General features: G+C 35.0%; 1 protein-coding gene across 3 annotated transcripts in view; it reads left to right on the top strand.

Annotated features, from left to right (window-relative positions):
- The window catches only part of LOC101899792 (neuroglian), a 207,676-nt gene that overhangs the window by 84,679 nt on the left and 109,389 nt on the right, over window positions 1-13,608 (top strand). For all 3 annotated transcript variants that reach the window (XM_059121916.1, XM_059121918.1, XM_059121917.1), the window contains exon 3: window positions 9,296-9,425. In XM_059121916.1, coding sequence (XP_058977899.1) covers window positions 9,296-9,425 — 130 coding nt within the window. The remainder of the gene's footprint in view (window positions 1-9,295; window positions 9,426-13,608) is intronic.

The raw sequence follows: 13,608 nt of genomic DNA, 5'->3' as shown, positions 1-13,608 counted from the left end.
TACCGTGATACTGGTAGCGTAGCTCGACGTCAAGGAAACTGGACGGAAGAAAACAGCAACATCAGCAGAAACGGTTCGAAAAGTAAAAAAGCGACTTGATCGAAACCCGCGTCGCAGTGGCCGAAAAATGGCTCGTGACCTATCGCAATATTCTAATTCGAACAAATCTAAACTTTTTCCAAAATTTGATGCTATTGCCGGCATTTCTGGTTTTCAATCAATAAAATTTAAAAAAAAATGTAAAAATTATGGCGTTTGAATTTGTTGCAGTTTTTTTATCTCACCCTTCGCAATCTTCGCAACAGATTTTGTGTTTGCAAAAATGTTTGTAAGTGTGAAAAATTCGAAGAGATTTGGATGCTTATTTCGATTTTTTTGAGCATTTTGTTTTTCAAAATTTTGAACCCTATGTGGGGGAGGTACCAGAAGGAATGGTCAAATCTCTAACATCGTTATAAAGGATCTTGTGTTGATGGAAATATTGAGATGTATCAAGTCTGAATGGAATCGGAAGTTAATTTCGTGTTTTATGAGCTTTATGGATATTCAAAATTTTCACCCTCTATGGGGGAGGTACCAGAAGGAGTACACCGATATATCCCATCTTCACAGCAGATCTTTTGTTAGTAGAAACAATGGGATGTGTGAAATATGAAGAGAACCGAATGCTTATTTCGGATTTTATAATCTTTTTGGTTATTCAAATCTTTGACCCTTTATGGGACAGGTACCCGAAGGAATGGTCCGATCTCTACCATCTTTATAACAGATCGTGTGTTAATAGAAATATTCAGATTTGCCAAGTCTGAATGGAAACGGATGGTAATTTCCTTTTATGAGCTTCATGAATATTCAAAATTTTGATTCTTTGTGGAGGAGGTACCAGAAGGATTGGATCGATATATTCCATCATCACATCAGACCTTGAGTTAATAGAAATATTAGGATGAGTGAAATTTGAAGACAATCGGACTCTTACATCACATTTTATAACAGTTATAATTATTCAAAATTTTGACACTTTGTGGGGGGAGATACTTGATGGAATGGACCCATATTGTCCATATTCGCACGTGACCTGACGCTGATGGAAATACAGGGTGGTCCATATTCGACGGACCCATCTGGCAACGCCATAACTTTTGACAGAGATGTCACATCGCTTAATGACATACCGCGTTTGAAGCGTCAGTCCAAGCAGATTTTTACCATGAACCAATACACGCCACGCGAAATAGTTGAAATTTACATTCAACAGAAGAAGTCAATTGTGAAAACTCAACGTGCTTTTAAAACATTAAAACATGTGAGAAGTGCGCCTTCTAAGAACACCATTAAGCGTTAATACGAACAATTTTCGACTGGTAAGGCTCTTTCTAATCCGAAGAGCCCACATAAAAGTCGACCAAGGCGATCGGCCGAGAATATCGCTTCCGTACGAGCCAGTGTTGAGAGGTCCCCAAGAACATCCCAAAAACGCCGTTCTCAGCAGTTGGGCATGGCTCGGTCCACTTTACAACGGATTATTCGCATTGATTTGCATTTGTTCCCGTACAAAATTCAATTGAAGCAAAGAATGTTGCCTGCGGACAAGCCTCGTCGATTGGAATGGGCCCAAAGAGTCATGGGTCCGTCGAATATGGGCAACCCTGTATTACGATTTGCAAAGTTGGAGCAAAATCAGATTATCCTCTTTCTTTCTGTGCAGTAAATTTTTGACATTTGGATTGACGGATTTAGTCTAAAACCGTTAAAAACGTCGATGAGGCACATTTTGGCCGTATTAAATAATATATACCCTCTCTAGCCATATGGCTGATGGTATACAACAATTTTCTTGCAAGGACAATGTTCGCAATTTTTTTTTAAATAATTCAACTTTTTCGGGGTAAAATTTTATTTTATTATTTGATTTTATTTAATTTTTTTTTTCGAATACTTTTTTTAAATATTCGCCAATTTTTAAAAATATTTAAAAATAATCAATATTTGTTCACTTTAAAAAAAAATAGTTTCTATATATTTGCGCATGAAATTGACGATCGATTTATGTCCATTTTTCATGTCATCTATTTCTTAAAACAAAAAAATCCTTCTTTCTGCTCTATCATGATTTCATCACACACAGTATTTATCGTTTTCTTAATATTGATTCCATTTGATTTATTTTCAATATCTTTTGGAATACATTTTTCCATTCAACAAAAAGGTGTGTATGTTTGTATAGCAGATATATCCACGTTTTCCTCAAGAGCATTCTGCAGCTAAAAAACAAACAACATATCATACAATGGCATCTCCTCTCAACCGCCCCCTACACACACACTTCTTCCTTCTCTTTCACAATTTCCCATCGAAACTCGCTTCTTCAACCCAACATTCCATAGTCTGTCCTCCTGCCCAAAAATCCCATTGGAAAAAAGAAATTTCGCAACTTTGTATTTGACAGATTGCGTTCAAGAGAGGAAGAAAAACAACAAATCACCGACAATAACAAATGAATTTGTATTGGCATGTCTGTTCGTTTGTCCATCTGTCTGCTTGACTGTCCCCCTTGAAAGAACATCGACTTCCCTCAGTCGAAACGGAATTAAAAAACATCAACAACAACAAATATCTTTACAAAACCAACCAAATGAAATGGGAACATCTTCTTTGGCATTCCTTGGCCCCTCTCAGCAGCCGTGGCCATCCAACCCCCCAGCCATTCGAACACCACAGATGTGTCAATAGATTTGGATCAGGCCAAAAATATAACTACAAATTAAATAAATAAACAACAACCAATTCAGTGTCTCTTTGCCTTTGTATGTCTATGTGCGTGTGTGAGTGTGTGTGTGTTAGCTACTCGATTCTTCCCTTGCTCCCAAATTAAAAGAGGAAACTCAGACATCGACATTTTTGTTCATTTATTTGCTTAGTTTTTTTTTCTTGTGGGACAGATGCAACCATCCGTCCATTCCATCCATTCATCTGTTTTCGTTGTTGTGGGATGAGATTCGGATTTTTTGTTGTTGTTGCATTTTTAGCTGCTTGTGCAACATGCTTGTAAATTGGATTTATAGCCAGCCTTAGTCAACGGATTTTGGTATTCTACCCCATCCTCCGGGAAGTGGGAGAGTGGTTGGCAATTTTAGTAAAGATGTTGCTCATGATTTCCATGCCGAAGATCTTTCATAGTCATATCCATAATCGTAATACTTATGTTGAGCATTAACATTATCAGCAGCCACAACATGGAGGCGGCAGCATCATCGTCTTTTGGAACAAGCGGTCAGGGATGGGAAGTTGAATGTTATTACAAGTGAATTTTTCATAATTGAGAGAACAAATAATGGATTTAAGCGTAAACTATTGTAAACATTGCTGGATAAAATTATCCACATTCGTGGATAAACTTATCCTTGTTTGTGGATAAAATTTTCCACTCTCGTGGATAAAATTATCCACTCTCGTGTATAAAATTATCCACTTTGGTGGATGAAATCATCCATGTTTGTGGATAAAATTCTCCGCTCTGGTGGATAAAATTATCCAAACTAGTGGATAAAATTATCCACGATGGTGGACAAAATTATCCGCGTTTGTGGATAAAATTATCCTCATTTGTGAATAAAATTACCCACATAGGTAGAAAAAAATTATCCAAACTAGTGGGTAAGATTATCCGCGATGGTTGACAAAATTATCCGCGTTTGTGGATAAAATTATCCTCATTTGTGAATAAAATTACCCACATAGGTAGAAAAAAATTATCCAAACTAGTGGGTAAGATTATCCGCGATGGTTGACAAAATTATCCGCGATGGTTGACAAAATTATCCGCGAAGATAGATAAAATTATCCACATTTGTGGATAAAATTATCCACGTTTGTGGATAAAATTATCCACGTTTGTGGATAAAATTATCCTTGCCGGTGGATAAAATTATCCACGTTGGTGGATAAAATTATCCATGCCGGTGGATAAAATTATCCACGTTGGTGTATAAAATTATCCACGTTTGCGGATAAAATTATCCACGTTTGTGGATAAAATTATCTGCACTGGTGGATAAAATTATCCACGTTGGTGGATAACATTTTCCACGTTGGTGAATAAAATTATCCACGTTTGTGGATAAAATTATCAACGTTGGTGGATAAAATTATCCACGTTGTAGGATTAAATTATCCACGTTGTAGGATTAAATTATCCACGTTGGTGGACAAAATTATCCGCGTTTGTGGATAAAATTATCCTCATTTGTGAATAAAATTACCCACATAGGTAGAAAAAAATTATCCAAACTAGTGGGTAAGATTATCCGCGATGATTGACAAAATTATCCGCGAAGATAGATAAAATTATCCACTCTGGTGGATAAAATTATCCACGCTGGTGCATAAAATTACCCCCGCTGGTGGATAATATTATCCACGCTGGTGGATAAAATTATCCGCTCTGGTGGATAGAATTATCAACGTTGGTGGATAAAATTATCCTCGTCTCTGAATAAAATTATCCACGCTGATGGATAAAATTATCCACGCTGGTGGATAAAATTATCCGCTCTGGTGGATAAAATGATCCACGTTGGTGGATAAAATTATGCACATTTGTAGATAAAATTTTCCGTCTTGGTGAATAAAAATATCCGCACTTGGGGATAAAATTATCCACGTCTGTGGACAACATTATCCACGTTTGTGGATAAAATTATCCACATGGGTGGATAAAATTATCCACATTCTTGGATAAAGTTTTCCACATTGGTGAATAAAATTATCCACTCTGGTGGATAAAATTATCCACTCTGTTGGATAAAATTATCCACACTAGTGGATAAAATTATCCACGTTGGTGGATAAAATTATCCACGTTGGTGGATAAAATTATCCACGTTGGTGGATAAAATTATCCACGTTTGTGGATGAAATTATACGCTCTGGTGGATAAAATTATCCGCTCTGGTGGATAAAATTATCCGCTCTGGTAGATAAAATTATCCACGTTTGTGGATAAAATTATCAACGTTTGTGGATAAAATTATCCACGCTTGTTGATAAAATTGTCTTCGTTGGTTCATAAAATGGATAAAATTATCGACGTTGGTGGATAAATATAAACACGTTGTTGGATAAAATTATCCATTTTCTGGATAAAGTTATCCACGTTGGTGGATAAAATTATCCACGTTTGTGGAAAGAATTATCCGTGAATTTATTTAAAAAAAAAAAATAAAATATTTTTCATTCCCTTCCTGATGAGTGCCATGTAATTCAGTTTTCCCATCCCTGAATTGACCAGTCTATCTTGTAATAGAATTGCTCTAGCCTTGAGCAATAAACGAATAACTGGACGACCAGACATACCCATCATCATCATCCATGTCCAGTTTCTGTTCTTGCTTGCCATTTGTATTTGTCCATTGTTGTTGTTGGTTTTGCTTCTTCTTCTTTCATTTGTTGTAAATTGTTTAAATTGTTATGATGCACTTTACGAAATTAGTTTAATGTCCAACTATGGCTGGTTTTATTTATTATATAGCATGTTTTGATGTATTGGTGAGTGTATGTGTGTGTTTGTGGGAGTAGGAGTAGGAGTTTTCTTGTTGATTTTGCATAAATTGATTGGATAAACGGATAAATTGGAGAGATGACAAGAAGAGTGGGGAAGGAATCCCCTCACAAGGACCGATGAATAAAATTTAAAGGAAAATTGCTTTTGGATTGGATTTTTGGATTTTTTTTAATTTTCATTATTATTTATTTTTTTATTTATGTTTTATTTTTTTATTTATTTATTATTATTTATTTTTTTATTTTGTTTATTTTTTTATTTTTTTTATTTAGTTTATTTATTTTTTTATTTTTATTTATTTATTTTATTTTTTTAGTTATTTATTTATTTATTTATTTTTTTTTTTTTGTAAAATTTTGTAGAAGATATATTTAATCTCATAATTGTGCAAATTTTTCTCAATATATCTCCTTTCCTATTTATTTCGATTTTTTTATATTATCAGAAAAAAATGTTGAAAAAACTTTCTCACATTTTCCCAATCCGTATCCCTCCAAATTTCCCAGCCACAACGAAATGAAAAGTACAATGCATAATTGATTCGATACAACTTTCATTCAATTGACTTGAGTTTTCCCAACATTGTTTGACATTTTACCAAATTTTCCAAGCCAAACCTTAGCTTACATGGCTGCATACATTGTTGTTGGTGGTCTTTGTTGTTGTCGGTTAGATAATTAAAATTTGTCTTAGATCCCCCCCACACCTCCGGCATAAGGATTTGGCAAAAAAGTTATGTTTGACTTTTACCACAAATAATTTATTTATATATCCCTCGGATAAGTTCCGTTGTTGTTGTTTGGTTTCTTGGAAAATTAAACATTTACAAAGACGAATTCTGAAATTTATCCTTTTGTTCCAGAGTTCGAAAGTTCTACGAAGAGAGTGAGAGAGGGGAAAGCAAATGTTTTCCTGCCAACAAAGATGTCAGAACAAAGTTGGTTGTTCTTTGTTTTGAACTTCTACTTCCTTGCCTTTACCTCTTTGCCATAATTTAATTACTTTTAGTTGCGGAACCTTTGTTGTCGTTGGTGTTTGACAAACATGGCAATGGAGCCAGGCTACAATCGTGGTCCTTTATCCTTGAAAAACCCTTTAATCTCTCTTGGGGGCTTTTCTTTTCAGATGTATTTTCCTTTTTTCCGAATCATGTCTTAAGGTTTCTCATAACGTGAGGGGTACTTTTGACTCTTTCTCTTGACACGTGTTGTAATAAAAGGCGAGATGAAAAAACTGCAACCAACTTCAGACTGCTGTCATTTCTTAGCCACTCGTCCGACAGCTGTTAAAATTATTCCAGTGACAGCTCATTATATTCTTTAGAAGCGTACAAAAGCATTTTGGTGAGAATTTTTCAGACGAAAAAGTTATTCGTGGTGGAATTCAAGCGTGGTAGTGGGATTTCTTTATATTTGGCTGGAGAACCACAAATGGCTAGCCTTAGAGCACGCCAGCATTTAAATGTGAATAAATCTTTTGCGCCTCGTACCATCCATCGCTCGCTACCGTGATACTGGTAGCGTAGCCCGACGTCAAGGAAGTGGACGAAAGAAAACAGCAAAATCAGCAGAAATTGTTCGAAAAGTAGAGAAGCGACTTGATCGAAGCGAAACTCGAGTCGCAGTGGCCGAAAAATTATTCGTGAGCTGAACATATCGCAATATTCCATTCGGCAAATATTGAAAAACGAGCTCGGGGTAAAGCCATTGAATTAAAAAAGACTGTTGCAGTCTTTTTTTATCTCACCCTGTATTGACCTTTCAAATAAAAAATCCACAAACCAATGGCTCTCTAAGAAATCTCCAATGGGAAACACACACTTTATAAAGTCCTTAGCCTCTCAGCCAAATCAGGTTTTGAATCTGCTCCTAATATACGGAGGAGGTTAAAATGGTTTTAAGGAGGTAAGAAACAAAATATGCCCCTAAAGGATGAATAGGTATTTAAAATCGCCTTGAACTGAACTTTGAAGGCCCTAATTCGTGCCAAATGTGACCAATTCGAACAAATCTAAACTTATTCTAAAATTTGATGATATTTCCAATTTTTTTTGCCTTCATTCAATAAAATTTAAAAAAATGGAAAAAATTATTGCATTTGATTTTGTTGCAGTTTTTTTTATCTCACCCTGTATTTACTATTTTCCAAAAGATGCATAAGAAACTTAAAGCGGATAAATTTACTAACAACGATAATTTTGTGCGCACCAACTTATTCACCAAAATGCATAATTTTTATCCGCCAACTTGGATAATATCTTCTGCCAATGTGGATAATTTTATCCACCCACGCGGATAACTTTAATCACCAAAGTGGATAATTTTATCATCCAACCGTGGATAATTTTATCCACAAACTTGGATAATTTTATCCACAACCGTAGATAATTTTATCTACAAATGTGGATAATTTTATCCCCAAACGTGGATAGTTTTATCCACAAAACTGGATAATTTTATCCACAAACCTGAATAATTTTATCCACAAATGTGGATAAGTTTATCCACAAACCTGGATAACTTTATCCACAAATGTGAATAATTTTATCCACCAACGTGGATAATTTTATCCACAAACCTGGATAATTTTATCCACAAATGTGGATAATTTTATCCGCAAATGTGGATAATTTTATCACCAATGTGGATAATTTTGTCCACAAACCTGTATAATTTTATCCACAAACGTGGATAATTTTATCCACAAACCTGGATAATTTTATCCACCGACGTGGATAATTTTACCCACAAATGAGGATAGTTTTATCCGCAAACCTGGATAATTTTATCCACCTACGGTGATAATTTATCCACCGACGTGGATAATTTTATCCACAAATGTGGATAATTTTATCCACAACCGTGGAACATTTTATACACAAATGTGGATCATTTTATCCACAAACGTCGATAATTTTATCCATCAATATGGATAATTTTATCCATCAATATGGATAATTTTATCCACCGACGGTGATAATTTTATCCACCGACGTGGATAATTTTATCCACCAACGTGTATAATTTTATCCACAAATGAGGATGATTTTATCCACAAACGTGAATAATTTTATCCACAAACCTGGATAATTTTATCCATCAAAATTGATAAATTTATCCACCAACGGTGATAATTTTATCCACCGACGTGGATAATTTTATCCACCAACGTGGATAATTTTATCCACAAACGTGGATAATTTTATCCCCAAACACGGATAATTTCATCCACAAACTTGGATAATTTTATCCCCAAACACGGATAATTTCATCCACAAACTTGGATAATTTTATCTCCAAACGTGGATAATTTTATCCACAAATGTGGATAATTTTATCCACAAATGTGGATAATTTTATCCCCAAACGTGGATAATTATATCCACAAGCGTGGATAATTTTATCCACAAATGAGGATAATTTTATCCACACACCTGGATAATTTTATCCACCGACATGGATAATTTTATCCACCGACGTGGATAATTTTATCCACAAACTTGGATAACTTTATCCACAAACGTGGATAATTTTATCCATAAACCTGGGTAATTTTATCCACAAACGTGGATAATTTTATCCAAAAATATGGATAATCTTATCCATCGAAATCGATCATTTTACCCATCATTCTTTATTCCGGAATAAATTTAGCATATTTTATTTTCAATATTAGATTTAAAATATTTTCCATATGTCTCTAATTTTCTCCATTTCTCTTCTACCTTTGCAGTCAATTCACCTCCCCGCATCATAAAACAGCCACCCACAGATGAGCTGCTCTTCAAAGTGGCCCAGGCGACAAAGGAAAGTGACAAACCGTTTATCATCGAATGTGAGGCTGAAGGAACACCAGATCCAACGTAAGTACAACTACCACAACAACAAATATATGGTAGGGGAAAACTATGAAATTTCCCGGAAAAATATTTTCGAACTAGGCTAGATTTTCCTCCAATTTAAAATGCAATTAATATTACTTAAGACAAAATAAGAGGACATGTATTTGCGTGACCCAAAGAATCTCTGATGTGCCTCCCCCAACACCTCAATTTTGGCCAAATCCATTTGGATTTGGGGAGTAGAAGGTGATAATTTAAAGAAAGCATTTCTCCCACAGTGTCACTTGAAACTTTCTAAAAAAAAAAAAAACGAAAAACAAAAAAAAACCGGCGACATCAAATTAATTTGGGTTAAAAAGCTTGACAGCCAAACATTCAGTCCGCCCGACCAAGAAAACATTTCGAGACAGAAATAACATTTTGTTGTTGTTGAACATTGTGCCATGGCAATCTGTTGGTGTCGCCGTCGCCATCACCATTGTCGTTTTGCATTGTGTTCCCCCAATGAAGAAGAAGGTGTGATGTGCAACAGCAGCACCCGAAACGAGGTGTCGATGATGGCGCTTTAATTTTTTTTGTCGAATGTGTGCCCCATTCATTCACTCACTTAGAGAGTGAGAGAAACACTATTTTTAGTCGATGTCGATAATGAGGAAAGTGTTTGTTCACATTTGGCGGTGTTGTTGTTTTTGCTCCCAATTTTGTGTCGGAAAATTGAGTGAAGTTTTGTTTTTAGCCGATTTGTTGTAATGATTTAGAATCCAATTGGAATTGGGTCAGGAATGTGTCTTATTTTCAATGGTAAATGGGGAGAAGTCCAAAGTTTGAGAATGTGGATTTTGAAATCAATTACGCGTTATTTTTAAAAAAAGAGACCAATAGGTCTGGCTATAAGGACCAAAACAAAAACATATATAGGTTTTTCAGTAGAGGACAAAGTGGTATAGAAATAGAAGACAGAAAACCACCGACAAATTTTTTCCTAGAAGAATATTAAGCTTTCTAATAAAAGATCAATTAACCAATGGCTCCCTAAAGGAGTACCTAGTAGGAAACACTATATATAAAGTCCTTAGCCTCTCAGCCGAAACAGATTCTGATCCTGATCCTAATATAAGGAGACGGTTAAACTCGTTTTGAGGAGGTAAGAAACCAAATTTGCTCTGTAAAGACGAAACTGTATATAAAATCGCCTTAAACTGTTGTCTACTTTTCGTGGGAAGCTTAGCGGATAATATTCGAGATTAGCTTCAAAATTAATTTAATTCAAAATAAATTTAATCTATATACAATCCTAGAGCCCTAAATAACCATCAGTGTCTTCAATATCAAATTTCAGAATTTCAGCTCTATCCCTTCACCCAATACCAAATTTATAACACCACCACCAGACACCAAAAGAGACCTCAATATGAATTTTCGGGATTCCTGATCTAGACATTTACCCAATACCAAATTTAGTAACGTTTAGTACTTTTCGTATAATGTTAGTACTCATTTGCAAAGTCGTTCCATATCTCAATCATAGACACCAGCGGTTATCGCAGTATACCGAATTTTGTACAATTATCAATTATCAAATTTCGTACAAAAATCACCTTCATAGGTCATAGGCTACACATAAACACCGGCCCTTATTCCAAATTTCCAGAATCTAGGCCTTTCGGTAAACACAAATCAAAATTGCACCAAATTTCGTACATATAAGTACGAAAACGTCTTACATACCCCAATCCTACTCTCCAAATTTCCAAAACTACCTTCACAACTCAGTCATAGAATCCCATAGAAATCTCGTTTCGAAATTTTATAATTCTAGCACTATGGGTTCACCTATATCCGAATTGTTCCAAATTTAGTACCATGTAGTACACATAAGTACGAATTTCTAAAGATACCTACATGGCCTAATCCTACACTCCGACAGTAATCCCAATTTTCAGGATTCCAGCCCTATCGGTCCACCCATTCCCAATTTGTACCAAATCTAGTGCCATTTAGTACACATAAGTACAAATTTCCAAAACTACCTATATACCTCAGTCGTACAACGCAATAGTAATTTTATTGCCAAATTTCAGCATTTCAGCTCTATCAGTTCACACAAATCGAAATTGTAACAAATTTTGTACCATTTTAGTACTTGTTTCGAAAACTTCTCCCATATCCCAATGCTACATTCGCCGGTAATATTCATTTGTATTTTCAAGATTCCCGCTGTATCCGTTCCACCAAATTCAAATTCTACAAAATTTAGTACGATTTAGTACACATAAGTACGAGTTTCCAAAATCACATCCACATCCCAATCCTACACACCGACAGTAATCTTATTTACAAATTTAAGCATTCTAGCTGTATCAGTTCAGCCAAATCGAAATTGTATCAAATTTAGTACCATCTAGTAATTTTCCTGCACATAAGTATAAATTTCGAAAAATATATCCATATCCCAATCTTACACTCTGCCAGTGATGTTAATTTTAATTTTCAGGATTCCAGCTCCATCCGTTCCTCCAATTTCGAATTGTACCAAATTTAGTACCGTTTAGGACTTTTTGTACACATGCCAAAACTACCTTCTTACATCGATCATACCTCCCAAACTTGATTCCCATACTCAATTCCATGTTTTTAGCTTTGACCATTCGCATGGTACGAAATGGTACAAAATGTTATACATTTTAGTACTTTTCGTACTCCTATAGTATAATGTAGTATATAGCGAATTTTCAAAAACACTTGAAAAATTCTAGCTCTAATGATTCGTCAAATATAAAGTGTGCGGTATCTAGCACCTTTAAATAATTTTCGTACGTATTCCCAAAAACCCAGCCTTCACTGACACTTTTGGATCAAGAGTGACCTTCACCCAAAATTTCAAGATTCTAGCTTCTGTTTTTAGCTTCATCTGGGCATTGAAGATCCATTAAGTCAGCCAGTGAATCACTTTACTCATTTATTATTATTGATATATAAGAGTAGTGAAATATCTGACAATCTCAGGATCGTACGAAAAGTACTAAAATGTACTAAAACTTGAATATCTTGTATTAGACAACGGAAATGTGTTTTTTCGGGGAAATGGGTTTTTCGAAATTGGAACCATTAAAGCAAACGGTAAGATTTTCAATGTACTTGGACAGATCTGCTTTAAAAATATTGCTTATTTAAAAAAAAATAATTTATAAGTCCATGAGGGAAAAATTCTCCACGACCATGTCATCGACTGTTAATTTCAATGAAATCAAATTCTTGAAAATAAATGAAATGTGAAAATAGTTTAAAAGCAACAATTTATTAGGTTTTTTCCAATATTGAATCACGCCAACCGGCAACCGACAAGGCGTCAACAGTATTTTCGTGATTTCATAGACATGTGTAGTTGTTGTTGCTGCTATTTTTTTTTTTGCTACAATATTTTGTAAGCAAAACAAAGAATTGTTTTCACTCTCACAGCGAGGAAAGAAAAATTGACGCCAACATTTGTCTGAGTGGGATTAGTTTGTTGTAAAAAAATGAGATCATCTTTTACAAAATAAAAAAAATAGAGGTTATAATGAATAGAAAATAAAGGGTGGAATTAAGAAGGAAAAAAAAAGATTATTTTTAAAAAAAAAAAAAAAAAACTGTTAAGAAGTATCAGTCGGTTTTGCCAGCAGATGTACAGGGTGAGATATAAAAACTGCAAAAAAAAAATCAAACGCCATAATTTTTAAATTTTTTTCTTAAATTTTATTGAATGAAAACAAAAAATGTCGGAAATAGCATCAAATTTTAAAATGAATTTAGATTTGTTCGATTTGGCCAACTTTGGCACAAATTATGGCTTTCAAACGGCCAATGAAACCGTCACACAGCGCTTGTTTGAAGTGATCGACACTTTGGTATTTTTTAGTGCCAACCTTGCTTTTCAAAATACCCCGGACACAATAGTCCAACGGATTGGCATCCGGAGATTTTGGGTAGCCATTATGCACTGTAAATGAAGCGAGGAACCTCATTTTGTAACCATTCTTGGGTGGTTTGAAGGCGATGGTGCTGAATACTGAGTGCGATGGTGCTGAATACTGTTGGAATGTCCAAGGTCTGCGGCCAAAATGTTTGCGTGGGCTTTAATACACCCTCCAGAATATTTTCGGGATAATATTCGGCATTTATTCTGATGCCTTGGGCGATTAATACGAGCGGACAGCGACCATCT

This window comes from Musca domestica, unplaced genomic scaffold (assembly GCF_030504385.1).
Source record: "Musca domestica strain aabys unplaced genomic scaffold, Musca_domestica.polishedcontigs.V.1.1 2, whole genome shotgun sequence".
Lineage (NCBI taxonomy): Eukaryota > Metazoa > Arthropoda > Insecta > Diptera > Muscidae > Musca > Musca domestica.
The sequence above is the reverse complement of the archived record's forward strand: the minus strand, read 5'-3'. Positions and strand labels throughout refer to the sequence as shown.